Source organism: Pseudopodoces humilis, chromosome 2 (genome assembly GCF_049639895.1).
Source record: "Pseudopodoces humilis isolate 2021_Gansu_Grassland_sample_001 chromosome 2, ASM4963989v1, whole genome shotgun sequence".
Classification (NCBI taxonomy): Eukaryota; Metazoa; Chordata; class Aves; order Passeriformes; family Paridae; genus Pseudopodoces; species Pseudopodoces humilis.
In genome coordinates this window covers 12,799,345-12,820,257 of record NC_142201.1, presented here as the reverse complement: position 1 = coordinate 12,820,257, position 20,913 = coordinate 12,799,345, and the positions used below count along the sequence as shown (strand labels likewise).

General features: G+C 41.6%; 1 protein-coding gene across 3 annotated transcripts in view; it reads right to left on the bottom strand.

Moving 5' to 3' along the window:
- The window catches only part of PCYT1B (phosphate cytidylyltransferase 1B, choline), a 44,632-nt gene that overhangs the window by 5,667 nt on the left and 18,052 nt on the right, over window positions 1-20,913 (bottom strand). For 2 of the 3 annotated variants that reach the window (XM_088051849.1, XM_005516702.3), the window contains exons 2-7: window positions 16,427-16,526; window positions 14,245-14,361; window positions 10,935-11,086; window positions 9,949-10,027; window positions 6,726-6,868; window positions 4,394-4,582 (exon numbers count right to left, since the gene is read on the bottom strand). In XM_088051849.1, coding sequence (XP_087907975.1) covers window positions 4,394-4,582; window positions 6,726-6,868; window positions 9,949-10,027; window positions 10,935-11,086; window positions 14,245-14,361; window positions 16,427-16,526 — 780 coding nt within the window. Of the gene's footprint in view, window positions 1-5; window positions 203-4,393; window positions 4,583-6,725; window positions 6,869-9,948; window positions 10,028-10,934; window positions 11,087-14,244; window positions 14,362-16,426; window positions 16,527-20,913 lie in introns of those variants that run through there. The other variant, XM_005516703.2, reaches the window with a different exon arrangement.

Genomic DNA, 20,913 nt, shown 5'->3' with positions numbered 1-20,913 from the left:
GGCAAGTGCCTCTACTCATTAGCAACAATGTGGCCTTGCGTCACGCTGGGTTATGGAAGACGTGGTATGTGCTGTGCAGCTGCTGCAGGCTTCATATGGAAAATGCCAAATCCGAGTGCCCTGCTGCTCCTTCTGGGGATGGGGAGCAAGAAACCACAACCTTGGCTGAAGAACTGGCAGTCGAGTCACAGGTGATGCTTGGCTGAAAGGAAGATCCAGCCCCAACAAAGTTAAGTTACCACTCAGGTCTGAGAGGAAAATACTTATGCAGAATATATGGGTTTGCCTGTTTGGGCAACTGCAAACTTGATTCAGATAAGTTTTCATCTTGTTTGTATTTCCCTTCCCTCTGCAGTGACTCTGGTCTGTGCTGACACAGAGGACCAGGCTGCCTATCTTGCTCTTTCTCCTCCTCTTTGAAGCTCAGTATTCCCTGCCAGTGGAGAGGCAGATAGATGTTGGTTTCCCCCTCGGCTTTCTGGGTGTTTGCTAAATCCCAGGGCTTAAAAATCAAGCACAAATACAGAACTTAGCTGTTCCTCAGTGAGCTCCCTCTCCTAATTTACATCTTCATCACATTTGCCTTTATTCACTTAGTTTTAGAGCCTGGATGTTGCCGGAGTGTGGAATGGCAGAACAGTTCCTGCCTGGAGCTACACTTACCAAGGCTCTCATGCATAAAACCCCATGGTATGTAACCTACCCCTGCACTACTGCTAGGTCCAAATTAGTCAAGACTTCCTAAAATCTCAATAGTTAGCAGATGGTGGTTGCCCCTGATAAATGGTGCCAGAAAGCATTCAGATGGTGGAGGATTTCTGCAGCTGAAAGCTGCAAGGATGTCACCATGGCTGGAAAAGCCCCAGAGCCTGTTGTCAATTCAGTGGTAGGGGTGCAAAATTGCTCTTTGTTCTGTTGGCTTTTTTCACCCTCTCACTGAAGATAATTCCCAACAAAAAAAAAAACAAAACATGTTTGATATGAAATATCTTTTTCCTAGCCAATCAAAAAACTTTGACTTCCTTCTGTTACTTCAAACAACTCAGTGGCACAGTGGTGCTTTGTGGTGGTGTGGTAGCAGTGCTGAAAGATATCCCAGCCTGGCTTCGCCTGCACTATCCCATATGGCAGGCAATATTTGACTGTGCCTTAGTCTCAGGAAGCCAGGGATGGGAAGGGGAATCCCACCTTCCTGTTAAGTCCCTCAGCAAGGCTGTAGGACACCTGCTTCCTGGGCCTTCAGTGAAGAGTGTTGCTTGAACAAACTGATGCACTCACACCTTCAGCAGCGCAAGTACCCAGCCCCTCCATGTTGCCTCCTGCCTCAGTGCTGGAACCACCAGGCTGCTGGCTAAAACCACAGTTCTGCAGTAGATGGAGTTGGTGTCATTTACCTGCCTCAAAACACCTCTTTCCCTCCAGCTGTGCCCTAGCAGTGCCAGATAGCCATGCCCTTTGCAGGCAAGGAGCTCCTTGGGCCATTGGGTGCTGAAGAACAAGTGCTGATGACTTCTTTGGAGTGTTGGAGCATTAGACAAGGCTGGATGCACTGCAGTCCTTTACCAGAGGTAGGGAAGTAATTTCAAAGCTTTGATTCAAGCAAGTTCAGGTACACCCAATCAGTTTAGGGTTTGTTTTCAGGCAAACTTGCTACTGGGAAAAAAATATTTTGCCTGTTTCTGAATTTTATTGCCTGTATTTTGATGCCCCTTTGCTTTACAAAGCAAGTGCCAGCTGTTAGAGAAGGTTTTTGCTTTTAAGCTGCTCATTATTCCAAGGCCATTTTAGGTCCAGGCTGCAGACACATGGTGTGGCCTAAACACCATCTCCCAGGTTCCAGTTGCAACCTGTCTTCTCTGAGCCCCAGCTGATGTCTGAGGTGATTCAGCTGTCTGGAAGGCAACCTTCCCCAAGTGCCTCTGTGTGCTGAGCAGGGGGAAGCCAGACCCTTGAAGGAACACCTCATCTGAAGGGTCATTTCTGAGAGTGGCACAGAAATTCTGCCCTATGAGCTGTGCTCTCTCACCACTAACCTCAGCTGTAGGCACCTGCTTGTGTCTGAGAGGAGCTGGAATGGACACCTGCACCCTGGAGTGGTGTCTCTGCCATTAAGCCCTGCGTGCCAGGCTGTGTCTCACATCACAGGAAAGTTTCATGCCACACTAATCATTGTTTCTGACCTCTCTGTGACTCTCTTGTAGGAAACATATGCACAAGGGAATTACACAGGTGGGCAAAATTTCTCATGAATTACAGACAGCTAGACATTTGAAAACTGACATTTTGACCTCTTTCACAGACACACTTTTTTTTGTGGGTTACATGGCCCTTACTTTTAGAAAATTGATGCTAGCATAAAGTACATTATAATAATTATTTGTGAAATAATAATAGCATATTAATGGCATGCAAATTACTGATCTAGGAATCCAGCATGCCCATAACGATTCCTGTACTTTTAATGTCAACATTAAAAGCAACTTCTAACTAACAGTGATAAGGCAAATTAACATTAATAACAGTTTTGACACTAATAGTAAGTTATCATTATTTTAAAAGTCTTTCCTGTTGCCAAGGCTCAAACTGATTTTAAAAAAGCTACACCACCTCTCAGCTTGCTGTCACTGATGCTTTTCCTACAACACTGTGAAGAGATTTCACTCTTGTTCTTAGCAAAGGTCCCTATGATTGCACCAGACTTCCTACTCTGTGGTCAAACACCTACTCAGGAAACAAGTTTCTAGATTTTAAAAGACCTTTGCAGAGCACCTTTTCCTTAATTGAATTTGGTAAAATGTTTTATCAGCAAAGGTTTTTAAAAATGTCATTAGTGTACAGTGTTGAAGTGGGTAGAGCCAGGAAATAGAATCAATGCTTTTGAGTTCTTTTCCTCTCTCTGCACAGCTAAACTCATCTCATGTCCTGTGGATATCTCATGCTCTCTTAGCATCACCTTTAGTTATTCAGCACATATGGCCAAAGGACCATCCCACATGGGGAACACACACCAAGCTCTGTGAGCAACAACTCACAGAGGAAGCTTCATGTGGATGTAGACAATGCAGATAAACCTGGGCATTTCATCAGAAGAGTTACCTTCTTGCCCTCCCCCAGGAACATGACAGTGTCAATGAACAAACTGTTAAATAAGCTCATTGTTGATGTGGCTGGGGCCTGTGTTGTTCAATGACCACTGCCTTTGCATGGACAGAAGTAGCTGTAAGATGACACAGTCTCTGTTCTGAAGCTTTCACAACCTAATTTTAGGTTTTTCTGAACTGAGTGGTAATCAACATGGCAAGTCAGTGCAAAGATGAGAATGCCAGTAAGAGGCAGGCACTGCATGACTTGGTAGCACTGAGTGGTGACACAGGGCTGATGTGAGCTACTTAATTCACAAAAGCTCTGTAACTCTTCCTATGTGTTTGTTTACAAAAAAAATCTGCTGAGCTCCTTCCAACAGAAGGTGCATTTTTCACTCAGAGTTTGCAACCAGAGCAGCATGTCTGAGATGGTGCCTCCACTGGAGGGTCTGGGCTTTCATTACAACACATAAATTCTACATTCAGTTTAAGCTTTGTTATGGTTTCAGTGCAGCAAAACAAAGTCATACAAGCAAACAAAGCTTCTTGAGGTTTGACAGTTCTGAAGCTATCAGAACTGACTGATGGGGGCCAGGACTCCTCTGGGGCTCTGAAGTGTCACCAACTCACCACTCAGTGCATGGGTTTGGTTTGAGCAGATTTCTCTCCAGAAAGATGCTGTTGCAGATTCTGGACTTTACAGGGCACTTGTGGACCTTTAGGAAATGGCTCTGTGAAGCTAGCACACACCAAGGAGAACTTTGCAAGTGCTTCAGTCCCACCTGAGCCTTCCCTGCTGTCAGTTATATGAGCCTGAACTTGACATGTAAAATAATTTATTGTAACTTTATATCAGTAGTTTCTGAAGTTAGAAAATTATAATCTTCTACTACTGAATACAGACCATGAAGAGAACTACTGAAAACCTTTTCAATGGTTCTGTTTTTCCTCACTACTTCCAGTGTATATCTCTGATGTCAGAGTGTTGCACTTAATGCTAATGGGGCCAATAGAATGTAATGGCCTGTTTGCCTGTGTGGTGCTGTGATGCAGCTCTGCTGAATGCGGTATTATGTTCAGCATCACCCCTTCACAAAATACAGGTATTATCCCAAGCAAGCAACAGCCAGAAGCAGCAAATCCTTCTGTTGCAGTATCGGTATGTATTAATAACGTCAGCAGCCAGGTTTGCCATTATCCTGCTGTGCTGGCTTTCGAGACAAAGACTGCAGCAGAAGTATCTGCTCTTGACCTGTGTTAGAGAGAAGAAATAAGAACACTCAGATTTCCTGGGATGGCAGAATACCTACCCAAGCTCCGTCAGGTCCAAACAGCTCTAAAAAGTTGCCAATAAATTCCCTGGACTTTTCTTCCCATTTCTGAATGAGGTCATGGCTCTTCTCTTCCACCTTGTAAACAAATTCTTTTGACTTTTCCTCCACATTCTTGACTTTTTCTTTCATTTTGTCCACTTGGTTTTGAAATCGATATTTCTTCTCCTGTTTTAAAAGCATGATCAAAGATTAATAAAAAAACCTCGGAAATAATTAGCCACAGACAGTTGAGAAGAAGAAAAAAAAATTGCATTAATACATCCTAATACATATGACCTTGGTTAGCTATTCCCACGTTATTTTTATAAATGCAAGTTGAACATTTGTGGAATGAAGTGCAGAAGGTACATACTGAAAAGACTTCTTGTGTGATTACTGTGTTTTAATCCTCTACATGAATCTTTCTGTATTTTCAAACTGAATGCCCTTTGAAACTGATATGAATCTTGTGAAGGATAGGAATGAGAAATTAATGGCTCAAACTTAACAGTAGGCAAAAGGCAAATCTCCCTGTTTCCTAGCAGAAGCTGCTGACTTGCCAGCCTGGATATTAACTTGGACCAAAATGTTTCTTTGGGTGGATTTCTGCAGAGCAGAGGAAAAACTCTCATCAGTTCTGAGCCTGGATAATACAGGAGCTTCTGGCTGCAACACAGATGTGTGTAGGCCAGTGGCTTGTGACCAGCAAACTTCACAGAAAAGAGAACAACTCCTAATTGCTAAGCTGCACAGAAAAAGAGAGAGAGGAGTATTAGGGAGCTCCTGGCAAAAGCTTCTGAAATACTTCAGCATTAAAAAGCTTTTGTCTTGAAATGCTTGGGTGTTCCACAAATTTTTGGTGCAAGCAAATAAGCAAGGCTGTGCTCTTGAAAGTGTGGTGGTCTGTGTAGAAACACAGATCGCTACTGGCTTTTAATTTTCTGTTAACTCCATTTAATAGCCACTTGAATTTACTTTAAAAACAAGCACTGAAGTGGGGTTTATTCTAGCTCACAAATCACTAAAAGTACTGTCTTTGCAAGCCACAAGCACAAACTAAATTCCCAAGGTCCAAAGAAACCCAACTCCCTCTGTACCTAAAGGGTGATCAGCCCTTTAATGAGGAAACCAGTGCTCTTGTGAAATTCTGGGGATTTAATTTTGAGACAGTCTCCGGTGCAAATCAGTATTTCTGCATTTCAATTACTGTAAGCTAAACAATCAGATGTTAGGAGGTTCTCGGAGAGACATCAGTGTCTGAGATGGGGGCAAGCATAACTTATGCAACAGTATCTTAACCTCACAGCTGCTAAATTTGAGAATCTCCAGGCATCCAGAATGCCTTGTTTTAATGGATATTTGCAACAGTGATCCTTCTGGGTGGAGTACTTACAAGCAGGATTTTTATTAAAGGTGTAGAAGACTTAAAAAAAACCCACAGTGAAATAAATATTTATGCCCTGTGATCTGGGGTTTATCTGCCAGACTTCAACATAAGAAAGAGAAACTCTAATGAAATGACACAATTCAGTCCTTCACAAGGGGGTTTCCAAGCTCCAGGGAAGGAGGTGAGAAGTCCTGATGTGAGCCATCTCAGTCACAACAGAGGCTTCAGTTTTGTGGGTTAGCTTGAGGCTTTAAGTCAAGACTTGAAACAGAAAATGAAGGAAGATAAAGTCTGATTTCTGTAAAGTGTTTATTCCTCATTGGAGGGGCAGGTCAGTATATGGAAGATGAATAATCTGAGCCATCCTTTCACATGACTCTGCCATTATGGCTTCTGAGCTCTACAGCAGCATCATTTATGTACCAGCTTCCAAGCATACTTCCTGATCTTTTTAAAACCATTTTAGCTTTTCCTAGTAATCTCACTGCATTGTGACTGGCTGTGTTAGGGTTTTGGGGGGGGTTTTGTGGGTTTTATTTGTTTGTTTGTTTTTCTTTTAATTCTATCACATTGGAGAAACTTTGGATCTCAAAATCCATGCTCTCTGGGCTGCCTTCTTGGAATAGGGATAAAGAAAAAGATTGTGTGTTGGGTGAATGGTTGAGCAGTCTCTGGTGGGAGGGTGGGCTCCATCCTAGTGTGTCATTGTCACCTACAGATCAAGGAGGAAGAGGTAGCAGCATTTTTGTTAAAAGTGTAAGATGGAAATGAAGCTGCTAATTAATAGGAGCAATGAAAACTATCCTTACCAGCTTCTTTTAAATGAAGTTCTTTCCAGCTATTTTAAAAACAGCAAGAGGAAGATATAATTTCTTAACCTTTACTTTACATTCAGGATGCTAGGAGAGTGTTTGAGGAGTAAATGTGGATCAGAGTACTCACATTTATAAAACTGACATTCAACTCTTTGGCGGTGTATCCTCGCTGGAGGTTGCGCCGGGCATACACGTCATAGTCCCGGACAATCCGTGTGATGATATCTGATGTGGAGATACCTTCGGTTCTCTGCGTAGGTACAAACATTCCTGAGCAAAGTGGGAAAAGAAAGCCTGCTTGATAAAGCTTGGCAGGACCAGGCACTGCGGCAGATAGCTGAGGATGAACACAAAAAATGCCTGACAAAGGTAAGAAGCTTGCAATTCTGCCTTATTCCTAGTTCTCTCCTGTTTTTGTGAGTTTGGGGAAGGCAAGGTTGCTATACTACTTGATTTTTTCTCAAGTCTTTAGAAAGACTAAAAATTGCCCTTTGTACAGTGTCAGCTGTGATGTGAAAGTTATTAGACTGGCAGGGGCTCCTGAGCCAGGAAGGCCAAGCTTCACAGCTGTGGCCAATTCACTGAGCAGTTCTTTCCATATGCACAGCCCTTATTTAATGTTATATAAAGGAGTGGGGAGGTTTGCTGCTCTCCTTTATTTCCACTCCTGTGCTGCAGCATCTGACAGTCTCTGTTCTGCTGAGTAGAACAGACCAGCCTCTGGCCTTGACAAAAGCCAGGAAAAAGATGCATTACAGTAACTGGAAAACACCCTGGAGGTGACAGTGGTTTATAACAGGAAGTGTAATGGCAGTATTTCACGTCCATCCAGTCATGCCAGTAGCTGCGTAACCATCCTCCCTACTTTGACAAATCAGTCCCCAAGAAAACTTGCTAATTTATCAATACTGCTTGTATTTTCCACAACACAATTGAGATATATGTGGCTTTCTAACTGCTCCTCACCAAGGCACAAGCACCTGAACTGTTAATGCAATTCACAAATGCAATAGTAGCACAGTGCAGGCACACCTTGGTTTAGTAATTACTCAGGGCTACAAAAAAATTACTACTTTCACTTATATGTAATGGCAACATGAAACTGCTGATGAAAGAGAGAGAAGACTGGAGATGGTTTGGGAAAAGAAAGTAATGCTTTGTCTTAAAACAGTGTTATAGCTCTTGGCAAATTAATCCTCATGTTCACTTAAAGTAAGCAGACATAGGTACCTAATTTTACAGGGCTGGAAAAAGACTCAGGGAAGGAATCAAGAAGCTTAACAGCCTCTTGTGACTAAATGCTATGTGATATTTTTCCTTTCTGATCTCTAATTAATACTCTGCTAGAAAAATAGATTACTTTAATCATGAGCAGACATGTTTCCTTGATTGTTGTTTTTCAGGCTTGCAGCAGTCACTTAGGAAACTATTTCTGGAAGCAGTGAAACCCACTTTGAGCCAGAAACCTTTACAGATAGGAGTTACAAGAATACACGGACAAAATCCAAACCCCACCTTTGTTAAGCTGTTAGTGGAACTGTAGGTGGACATGACCCTTAGTCACTGATTTTCCTTTCATCTGCTTTGTGTGATGGACTGATCCATGTTTTCCAAGCTAATTGTTCATAGATGAGCACAGTTTTAGTCAGTGTACTGTTACCCAGCTCACCATTGCCCATATGCCCTCCCATCCACTGAAGGTAGTGGGGAATTGGGAGCCCATGAGAATCTACTCAAGGAGCTCCCTGGTTCCCATCTGCTTTTCTTCTCTCCAACAACCTGATGTGGGAAAATGGGAGTACTGGAGCTATGGAAAAATGTGCAAATGCATCAATAGCACTGGTATATTTAAAAAAAAAACCCTAGGAGAAAGGGGAAATTGATTATTGCAATAATGTTACTCTGGACTGAAGCATTAGGGACTATTACAGCACTAGATCTTAAAACTCATCACAAGTAAGTTAACATTATTCCCAGTTTATATGTAGAAAATTTAGCCATACAAGACTCAAGATGCTTCCCTGGTATCTCGTGTTGACAGACACAATGGAGCACAAGTCCCTGAAGCTGCAAGTCCGTATTCTCTTCTGCAAAGTTTGAGTTTCTCATTGGGTCGTGTGTGCACGGTGCCTGTGCTCAGCGACAGCAGAGAGAGGTGTGCCAGGTTTGGGCACTCTCACACCAAGTCTGGTAGTGATCCAGTGACACCAAGAGCTCCTGTCATGTTGCCCTGTGCACTCAGCACCTTACAGAAGAAAACCAAAATAGCTGCCTGTCCAGCATGTGTGCAGTATGTCCCTTGGTGACCCATTCTTACCAGAGGGGCCTCTTTTCACTGCCTATTGAAGGAAGCTGGCGTTGGCTCTGAAACTATAGAACAATCATTCCCAAAGGAGGGTTGTGAGTCTGATACTACAGGAAGGTTCACAAGTGGAAAAAGATCAAGAACTGCTGCTGTAAAAAGCTTATTCCTTCAGCTTAGGTCAATACCTGGTCTATAACTGTCATTGTATAGTTTGAGAAGGTCACTTTGCATGGCATATTGCCATCAGAGAGATTGCTCTGGGCAGATCAGACATCAGATCATCAGACAGATTGTTCTGCATAAACATATACATGTTTATGCAGAACAGAGAGGCTGGATTTGCCAGGGTTCAAAGCAGTATCTCCAGGGAGCAGCAGCAGAAAGATGTGATTTGTTCCTCTGCCTTGCACTGTTCATTGTATTAGGATAGCTACTACTGGCAAACAGTGGCTTAATGTTATCTCCTCAAATTTAATTAATCTTCCTTGAACTGAAAAGACACGAATTCTTCATGAGTTCAGCATCTTCACGTTCAGTGTAATATGGTAGTCAACTAAACTACTAAACAGTCATGGCCAGTTAATTACTCTGATACTGATTTAAACCCTCTGCCAGTGTAATTAAAAGAACCCTCAGTGCAAGTGGATCCTAATGGCTCCTCAAGGTTGCCTTTGCTTGCCCATATTCAGGATTGGGATGTGTCAAGGAGGTATCAGTTTGTGGTTATCAAAAACTGACTGAAGTTGTCGGGGCTGCTATGAGAACTGAAGTAATTTTCATCCATTCAAAAGTCTTAGTCAAGCACTATAAAATTGTTTTAAAAATACAGATGGGACTATTTTGTGCTAGATCTGAATGGCTGGAATTCAGCCAAGGATGTCCTTCGAGGTTTTCTTTCTGTTCATGTCAGCAGTACCTACCATTAGGATATAAGACAATGTGATATCTCTATTGCTTCTCTCCCAGCAGCTGTGGTTAAAAGGCAATAAAAGAATTTGAGCTGAGGCTGAAAAGGAAGATGCTAAAAATGTAAAGTTGCCCTTACCTGCCTCCTTTATGTGTTTGTATACGTCATCCGATCCAGCGGAAGAGTATGGGATGTCATCATGTGCTACGAAGTCAATCTGCCAGTGAACGGAAGAAGAATCACATCCCACCATCACCAATTTTTGGTCCACTGGGGGACTGGTAAGGCAAGTTATCCCTTTTCTTGACTTCAGCTAACTTGCTTTTCACATTCTCATCCTGAAGCAATCATCTAGTGTATTGTAGATTTGGGCCTGCAACTGCTGTGCTGTATGATCAATTATGATAAAACAGAAGTCTTTCCAAAAGCACTGCCACTACCACATCACTCTGACTGGCTCACTGTGATATACAGTAGAAAACCCAAGACACAGGCTCCTGTTTTTTATTCCTACTGCAAAAGCAAGTGGTGAAGCCTTGGCTTTCAAAACCGTGGAGGCAGGATAATTGATTTTGGGTCCTTAGGGCTGTGCATATATACATGTATACCTAGGACCGTCATGCTGTCATTTTGTCACTCAGTGATGTAGACACTAAAATACATCCTACTTAATTATGCTTTTATTAAGATTCATATATGTTGCAAGGCAATCAATAGCAGGTAAAACACTCTGTCCTGACTTTTAGAGGGCATGTAGTGTTTTTACATATTACACCTGTTGCCATTAATAAGAAACACACCTTTAATTCAGGACTTCAGTCACTAGGTGACAACTTTCCTGGTATACCATCTCTTTTTCTGAAAGTCAATTTATCAGTAATTTTTTCAGTGTTATCTTACCCTTCAAAAATCCCAGCAGAGTAATCATCTCGGCATATTGAGAAAAAAAGGCAAAATAAGTATGTTTTCTGACAGAGATGGAGGTAAGGAATGCTATGTACCTAATTTCAGTGACTGGAATTCACCAAACTAAATAATTTGCTCCACCTAACAGAATTTCAGACTTGCTCATTCCCCACTGTTGGTCTGCAAAGGGGAAGGGAGAGATAAGGGGAGAAATGTACCTTATGTTTTTCAAGGAACTCAGGTGTCAGTGTCCAGGGCGCATCTCTGATGACCTCATCCACATAGCGACAGTGTCTGAGGGCTTCATATCGCTCAGTTTCATTCATCACAGTGAAGCCTTTGAATTTATGAGTTAAATCATCACTGCAAACTAAAATATAGAAGTATGAGCAAAATGGCTCTACATTCAGTAAAATTAGCATGACCAGGAGTTGATTATTCCTAGATAAATCCATCAAGCACTTAATGATTAGCTTAGCAATTTTTGGGGTGTTCCAGGGCATCTAAGAGATCTGCTTGGAGTTGCCAGATACAATTGTAATAACGAGAGAACCTTCTCTTTCTGAAGCTGCAGCCAGAGGCCAAGTAGGATATTGTAAGACACCTCAGGTGGTATCCTTTATGTGCTAAGGTAAACCAAGCCCCTCTTAAATGGGTATTTCATGGGCTGTGATATTTCAGGGGTGATGGCCAATGCTTTGAAACCAATCAAAGAACACAACTTGGACAATCAGAGAGTGTTCACTAAATTCAGGTATCACAAAATGGTCGAGGCAGGAAAACCAGTCCACATCACTTGCTCCCAGAAGTCAAATGCAGGTTCCTCAGGACCATGTCCAGTTGGGTTTCCAAAGATGAAGACCCCTCAGCCCCTCTGGGCCTCCATTTCCTGCTTTTTATTTTTATGTAAACAACACTCTAAAAGGTGAATTTGCCAACAAAGCTCAAAATCACAGTGGGACAGTTTCTCATTAAATAAACCCTGAAGAAAAACAAGTCAGAGAAAACTTTGTAGGAATCTGTCTCCGAGTTTAGCTTTGAGTTCAGCAGGTTTTACAGAAAGAGAAGTAAGGCTTATGCCATGTTCAAATGGAAAGTTGCTGAAGAAAGCCCCAAGGAAAGCACTCGGGAAGCCATAAGCTCTAGTGAAATGAGCAGAGTTAAAGGTCCCGAAATCATGCATATTTAACTCTGGATGTACCAATACCTTGCCACATTGCTTTTAAAATAAGGGGCAGGAACAACCACATTAGCAGAGGACTATAAAGGTTAGGTATTATCTTTCTACCCACATAACATTGTGTTAAAACCAGTGACCTTCTCCACAATCATCTCTGTCCAACATTACAGCTACAACAGTCATTTGACACCCCACATGGAATAATGTGATACCCATTTATAGCTGTGTTGCCAGTGGTTGTCCTTCACCACAGGTCAAACCTGTGCCTTTGGATCTTTGTCTGTAAATGTACTTGACAAATGATAAATGCAACATTACCAGTGCTGCAGTGAAGTGTGAGAGCAGCCCTACAGCTGCTGCTTCTTTCTAAATTGAAAACATCAACCTATCAGGCAAGGTGCCGACAAAGATGCAGTCTTTTTTGAGTTCTGAAATGGATGTTCTTGCTGTGATGGTCATTAAGGACTTTCAAAGTAGGAAAAATGTAGAAAGGCTTAGATAGCCCTGAAGCTTGTGCAAAATTTAAAGCCAGATAATAACATACGTATGAATTTCAGCAAGCAAAATGCTGCTCTGTCCCATTTTGTCAGTTTTGATGCCTGCTGACAAGAAATTTAATAGTGATCAAAGCATATTCAGGAGAAAGAACCCTTCAGAGACAGTAGTTGTATTTATTTACAGCCTTGATGACATCTTTAGGCTACCCTCTCCTAGAAGAAAAGGTCTATCAAAATTATTGGAAAACAGTAATTTTTGGTTGAATTCTGAAGAAAGGTTTGATTTTATTTTCTGATTATTATTTGTTCGTGTACAATGCAGACACAATACCTTTCTTTGTACTTCTTTTGAATCTATCATCCTGCTCTAATGACTGATTTGGGAAGGTATAAATGTCCATTTTAAAAAGAAAACTGATCTTAGGTCCAAATAATTGTCTTCACAAGAAGCAATAGAAGGGGTTGGTTGTGATGCCCACAAAGACATATGACACCGGTGCTTTTGCAGCACAAATTGTACGTGGGTGTGGGAAGGAAGGTGTCCATTTTTTAAACATGCTAACACACAGTGCCTTGCTGGGAGAAGGTGCTGATGAGTGCTGGCTGCTTTGTCCTTCCTGCCAAATATAAGGCAAAGTGAAGCTATGCCATGAATTTCAAAGGAGCCAGGCTTTCATCCCAAAGCTCCTTCCCTTATCTGGGGCAACCCCTAATCGTTTAAAAACAACATAACTTCCATTTTTTTTTTAACCTTACAGTCTTGTGCTTCCACTTGCTTCTTCTACAAGTTGTCTGGCTCATCATGAAACCAGAGAATCCTTAATGTTTCCTTTCTAACAAAGGGACTTGTTCTTTACATCACAGGAAGCTCCATGGGAATTGCCACATTTCATAAACTTGAGTAAAACTAAAAAACATGTTTATAAAGAGGTTTGTTTTTCCTCTCTGTTGGGTATTCCCCCCCACCCCACAACTATTTGGGACAAATATGTAAAATAATGCACCTTATAGTACCTGAAGGTTGCACTCATGTTCACTGTAAAGCATTTGAGCAGCTGAATGAAGGTTGCTGTGAAATGTTTCTGCGAGGAATATCTCAACCCTGGAGGTGCAAGGAAAATGGAACCAAACTGCACATTTATGAGGCTTCATGAGAGTGGGGCTTGCACAGCCAACTAGGCAGGAAAGAGCCACCCTCCAGTGACTCCTCTGGCACAGGCCAACTGCTGAACAGCTGTTAGCCAGGCACACAAGAAAAGAAGATATTCATAACAAAAAAAAAAAAAAAAGAAAAAAAAAAAAAGAAAAGAAAAAAAAGAAAGTAACCTGCCTGGGGACACCTGTGAACCGAAATTACATTCCACTCATGACCTACATTTGGGTCTTCAGTGACAATGGGCCAGACTTAGCTTCTGTGAAGGTGCTGAAGGCTGGGTCTGGACCTGGCAGGCAGAGGTCATGCTCTGTGCCTGGCTGGCAAAGGGACCAATGAGCCAGAAATAAATAATGGTTGTTCTCATTCACTCATTTCCATCTTTGAACAATTTTGAGCAAATAACTGAAAAAGGTAAATTATTCATATGGAGCTATTTTAAGCTCAGGGCCATGCAGACACCTGCTTTAACTAGAATGGGAATTGTGCCTGTGCTGCTGAGAGCAGAATTTGACTTTTACTTTAATTGATGCAACTGTAAGATGTAATTCAAGGCAAATCACCTCTAGAAAGCCCCTGAGTGAAAGTAGCATTCAAGTCATAGAGTATAATCAGCTGGGGGTGGGAGCACAGCAATAACTCTCTGATAGTGAAGCACAGAAGCAAACATCCAGTGCAATAAATAACTCCGATCTTACCTCCTACTAATAAGTAGCTATTTGGGAATAGAGTTTTGGCTTGCATAAGAGCTCTAGCATGGCCGGCGTGGAAGAGGTCAAATATTCCATCTGCATACACTCTGACAGGTCTGTCAACTGTGGAGAAACACAACAGCGATTTTTCAGATCCCAAACAAGTTGCACCTAATTCTACTGGATGGCATTTTGTTCACAGATCAGATGATTGCACAGATTTACCCCAGTTCTGTTATTCAAAAGCACCACAGGTGAACCTGCAGTTTTTGATACTGCACATTTCCTGTTCTTTGTATTCTCTGCTGTTCTCCCTCAGACTTACCCTATTTATTATCATCCATCATCCCCATATTCTGATTTAGTAAAAATGTCATCTTCCTGCCTCATTCAGAGTTCCACCATATGTCTTGTTCTTTTCTTTCTGCCTTTCTAATCAGATATACCTTATGGATTTTTTCCCATCATCTCCCTTTCCTCCCCTCTTGTAATTTTGTAAGTAATCTTTTTCCACAAATTACTGCTGTAAAAATATATTGCTTACCTCTTCTATGTAAACCTTCTACTTCACTTTTTTCAGACTTTCCCCGAGTTCTTCTCTCTAATAAACCTATAACTACTTTTTCTCATGCTACTACCCTTGTAACTCTTTCTGTACAGCACCTTCAGCAGCAGCCTCCAGACAGAAAAAGGGCTTGCTTTCTCAAATGACATGCTTTGCCACCTCCAAGCAAAAGCACAGTGGAGAAGAAAGCAACAGAGCTCAAACCTCCATGGACTGTGTATCAGTGAGAGCAGAGAGATGTCTCTGCACTCAGGATATCCAAGGGTCCATGGGACAACACTGTTCCTTGCAAGATCCTTGCAGCTTGCTCCTATAATATGTACATACTTCAAAAGCTTATTTTAAATAAGTAGAATAAGTAAACAGAGACTTTTTTAAAATGACCTCTTGAAATATGGGAGGGCTGAAGGATGCATTTGCAACTTCATGTGAAATCATCCCACTCCCCCAGTCCAATCACAGATGCCCAGATAAAGAAATTGGCAAGTAACCTTTAAGGCCACTGAAGGTCTGATACGATCAACAGGAACACCAGTGAAAAAAGAATTTTCCAGCATACAGAGACAGTATGAGATGAGAATCTGTTGGGGGTTAGGTGTCTTTTTTTTTTTTTTTTTGTTCTGGCTTGCCCGTGGAATTTTTACCCATTAGTTTCGGGGACAACCTAACTGTGGGTACTTGGTGGGTGCTTGACAAAAGACAAAGAGTTTGGCCGGGCCCGGGGGGGTGGGGGGGAAGGGGGCGGAAAAAAAGGAGGGTGGGGACAGTTTGGCGGGCTTTTCTTCAGCTTCAGAGGACACGTTGGGGGCAGAGCTGCTGCGGTGGGGAGAAGGGAATTTCGCCATCACCCAGACGGAGCTGCTGCTGCTTCTCCTTCTCCCCTCTTTGTTGGTGGCCTCGCACCCCCTGTCCTGCCGGGACGTGTGGCAGTGCCAGGCACTGCCGCAGAGCTGCTGATACACCTCAGCCACCGGCCCAGGATCTCAGCTCGTCCCTGCTGTTCCAGCCGACTGTTCCTCAGAGCCCTGCAGGAGCACCGAGACTGACTGCCCGAAGGGGTTTGTGAAACAAAGCCATCCAAGCCGAGAAAAGCTGTCACCGGGCCCCTGTTTCTGTGTTCTTGTTAATGATGTAGTTATTGTTGCTTGTTTGCCTGGTTATACTAGTAAAGAACTGTTACTCCTATCCCCAGATCTCTGCCTGAAAGCCCCTTGATTTCAGAATTAGAATAATTCGGAGGGAGGGGGTCTACATTCTTTCATTCCAAGGGAGGCTCCTGCCCTCCCTAGCAGACACCTGTCTTCTAAAAGCGAGACAGAATCCAGAAGGTAGCTACTACATAACACAATTTTCAGGCTGGCTGGAGTGGGCTGGCAAGCCTTCCTTCCAACCAACATCCACAAAAACATCAAACTCTAACTTGACATGTTTTCTCTTCTTGTTTCTCTTACAGAACATAATGGCTCTGTAGTTGCTGGTTTCTTCTCCATTACCTGACAGCACCAGACATTAGGCTTTTGCTTCTGAGTAGAAGGCACAAATGAGCATTAATTGATGTTTGTATGGAAGAAGCAGTGCTTTGGGCGTGCTCACAATCCTGTGGACGTAGCTCTCTCCACATACCTGGTGTTCCCAGGCGGGCTTGTGCAATGGTTAACTTCTCATGGGGTGCTTGACACTGACAGCTTGTTTCATCTGCGAATGGAGCTGGTGCCGTCAGAGTCTGGAAGGAGAACAAAGCACAAAGAAAGTGAATTTATTTTCACCATCAAGTAGTTGTAGAAGAACCATTTAATTGTGGCAGAATGCTGTAACCAGACTTCATGCTGGTTTGTTCTCTGGGGATTTTTGGTCATCCCTGAGCACACACAGTTTACACAAGGTCGAATGGTGAGGAAAATAAAGCTTTTTAAACAGGTCATGTAACTGAATTCTTTCCTAGAGAGGCTTGGTCATCTTTGAGGTGGGTAAAAGTACACAATTTTTCTGTTTGCAGAAAAAAGTCGGGTTGGATGGTGTGAGTATCTTAACCCCTCTCAGTGACTCTGAAGGCCTAAGGAAAAATGTATTCTGTTACCGGTAAGAAACAGTTGTAAAAACTAACTGGGACTTAGAAAGCTGCAAATGAGCCACCTCTTAACAAGCACCCTTTCCTGCCACTGGCATCAGTACAGATAATTGGGAGTAGAGGTTGTTTTGTTGTGGTTTTAGTCAGAATATCCTATAATTTTGAGGAGCCATTCAAAATAAAGGCAAGGATGCAACCTTAAGTCCCATTTAACAAGATCTGACTCCTTTCTGGTCTGACACATTCTGTAATAGTACTAAAATACTCCTAACTGTGATCAGAGCACCACAAGGGTACTTGCTCTGAGGAGTTTATAACCTAAAGATATGAGACAGTGTGAGGATGTGTGAAGACTGACGTGGCATTATCTGTCAGGAAACTTGATTACTGAATTTGTATTTTCTGCCCATTTCTATGTAGGAAGTTATCAGCTATCAGACCCTCTGATATTTATTATCTGCCATATGGTCTGATAGGAAAATAAACACACTTCTACAGCTTGTGGCCTGAAATCTTTACAAAAACATAGCTGAGTTTTGGTTTGCTTTGTTTTTGAGATGAAGTGGTGGTAGAGAAAAGCTGAAGGAAATCTGTCAGTTTGCCTCCACCATGATTTAACTGGGAGTTCATGGCTGTGCAGCTGTGGCTTGGTTGGATTTTGACAGTGACCATTTGATGTATAGTTGGCACACCAGTTTGAGTACCCATGGATGATCATAACAGCATCCGTTTTTGTCTTTACACTGTTTTTTTTTTCAGATTTTTGATGCTAAATGATTAATCACTGAGCATTTAGCATTCTTTAGCATCCCTGAGACACTTTAGGGCATGTCACATTTAATTGCTGCTGATCTCTGGGCTCACTAGTTTTGTTGCATGGAAAGTTCAGAGGACAGTAGTAAAACAACAACAAAGAATTAAAGATTCAACATCCAGTTATTTCTGCTGATTTCCTATTCATTTTGTTTACTGCAAGTAATGCCATTTTATGTAGGCTTCCTTTTTTTCCTGTTTTTCTTTTCTTAATCTTTTTCCCATACTCTCAAATGTTACAGGAAATCATCATCATAAGTATCTTCATGATGAAAATCACAGAATCTCTGCACAGACAAGGTTACAAATTGAGAGACTATGACCAAGCCCAAGTTTCTGTCTGGGTTTCATGGAGGGGAACTGTTCATCAGACCACCCACGCTGCACAGTGTAGAACATTACACATAATCATACAGTGCCAGCTCTTTCCTTTATTTTCTAAATACTGTCTTTTTGCTTCTAGTTTTGCTATTGCTGGGTGCTAATCTGTCTTTTTATCTCCAAGCAAGGTCAAGTTACATGGCAGCCCATACAGCCTGGTTCCTGCTGAGATAAAGAGGAAGGCAGAAATGTTAAAACAATAATGCCTATGGTCTGAGGCCTGCAACTGGTAATCAGCTCCTAGCTTGGCAGAGGTTGTTTCCTTGGAGGTTATTTGAAGAAAATAGGCCTGGTTTGCAGGAAGATATCTCTTTTTCCCCCCAGGCAAACACAGTGGTGCTTTTCATCCATGTAACCACCTTTGCAACACTGAGATTTTTCTTTTGGTCTCTGCTCAATGGCGAACAACCTCTATTAGCTTCCCATCGGTCCAGCTTTTATAAATGTTTGTCATTAAAGCTCACTTTACAGATCAGGGCTTAGAACCAGAACTGTCAATATTCCCTTTACTCACTGACTTCTCAGTTACTAGATATGAAAATATATCAAATGTAATAGATTAAAATCAGCCATATTCTGTCAAAGCCATAAAGAGAAAAGCATAAACACCATGTGCTGACAGATCAAAGGAAATTTATAGCAATAACTTCCAAATGACTACTCACTACTATTGTGTTTTATCTGTCCTAGAAAAATTATTGTTAAGCTTAACAAAAACATCTTAAGAGTAGAATGAGACCATTTGGTTTGTATGTAAACCTGTAAGAGAAAATATTTCCAGAAATTATTAAAACCCAGAAATAATTTATCAAATCTTTTCAGTTTGTATATTATTACTTGTATTCTTTCCAGTTTATTTACGGTAATAATTAGAATTGTGAGAAAACAGCAAATAATTTATATAGCAGCTTTATCATTTTGGTTAATCCATTAAAGTTCTTTTGGAAGTTTGCTATAGTTTTTCCAATAATCAGATGGTTAGAAAAAGACTTTGCACTTCTGTCTGATAGATTTTTCCCTTCGTCTCTGCCTTCCTTATATTCTAGACATTTACATTTTGCCATTAGCCAAGCAAGAGAAATTAGTCTTGTATTTTGGATCAAGGTAAGCTCCTGAGACCTGCACCATCCTGTCGTAGTATGTGAGAGAAAGCTTATCACATGTCACAAATGGAGAAGTCATTGTAATACTAGGACTTATTAATGATATTTACTTCAGAAGATGATAAAAAGCTCTTGCAATAAGAGTCATGTTTCCTGGAAATTAAGACAGTAAAATTAAGGTATGGAAAACCATCATATTTAGTAACCCTTGCATATTAGAAGCTGTTCATTCTATGAGAAGTTTAAATAGTGTCTTACTTGCTTTCTAGGAAATCTGCAAAAAAACTAAATGACGTTCAGTAAACTTCAGGACATTAAAAGATGGAAGGTAGATAATGAGTGCTTTCCCAGCAAACACCTCACAGCTCCATATGCCCCAGCAATGCCTTTGTAACTCACTGCTCTATTTGGTGAGACAGCAGCTTAGAGAAGAGAGCATCGTGTGGTTGGTAGCCCTGAGCTGGTTCTGGGGCCAGGACACTTCATGAGGAAGCCCTACAGGGCAGCTAGAAGCACCTTATTTTCAGGTGCATCTTGGTGCTGCCTTTTTATTATCATTCTTCACAGTCTCAGGCTACTGTAGCCATTTAACTTAGCTCCTAGGCATAAGATAAACACTCATGCTTCTGTTTCTAATGATTAAAAGGAGAGTTGTTGGTGATTTGTAGAGGAAGAGGAGTCCTACCACTGAAATAACAGCTCAAGAACACAAGCACCTCCACACCTTCTCTTTTGTTTCCAGCCTGTTGTGCTATTGTTTGCTTGCTTTCTGTATGTTTGGCAGTTGGGCTGGATTTTTAACACAGAAGCAAGGAAGACAGAAACATTCTTTTAAGTAGGCAAATGTAGACCCATCCAAGCCATAATGCACCTACCTTTATAACTCTGCCTGCAGGGTGACTGTAGGAAACACAGCTAATTGAAGGAGCTACTGCTTTTTTTTTAATTCATGCAACTACAGTACCTTCTCTCCACCTCTTGGTAAAGTTGTACTGTCATCTAAGATTTTGCCATCAACAAAGGTCAGTGAAATTTCAGATCATGAACCAGTACAGCTACAGAGGCAACACTTGATAAAGCAGGCTGGGCCTGTGCTTATGAAAGAATTAAACTGTCAGGGAAATTCTGTGGGAGGTCTGATGCTGTAACCACCTTTTGTCTCAGAGGCAGTATTTAAAACAGGTAAGTGATTTCACTGTAACAAATCACGTGGGTAAGGTCTACTCATGTGAGAAATGATTATTTTGGGAACCTGCTCCTAATGTTGGGAAACAATAATTACAGGGCAGGAAATACTGACATCAGTTTCAATTAATATTTAAGAAAAGAGAACCTATCAAAACTACTGAAAACTAAATATATGCCAAGTTTCTGAGGTATGAACACTTTCTCTGAGCGGAAAGGCCACATTAAGGACTACTAAGGTCTTCTCTTATAGGTTCAGTGTCAAAAAAGAAAACTATGCTGTCTCCTAGTTTGGGTCAGTAACCTTGACCCAAACAGGTAAATTTATGAGCATTTAAATTGTAATTGAATGTTACTGATGGTTGTCTCCTGGTAAACTTTTTACAAACAGTTCTATATCAATGCCAGTATCAAAAAAACCCTAGCCTGTTCTCTCAAAGTTCTACTGACTCGGGGAGGTGGATGTAAACTAAAAATATCACAAACTAACTTTGTAAGAACAGTATCTTCAGCTTTCTGTTTGCAAGCATTTCAAATTATCTTTGTTGCTCTTTCTGGGC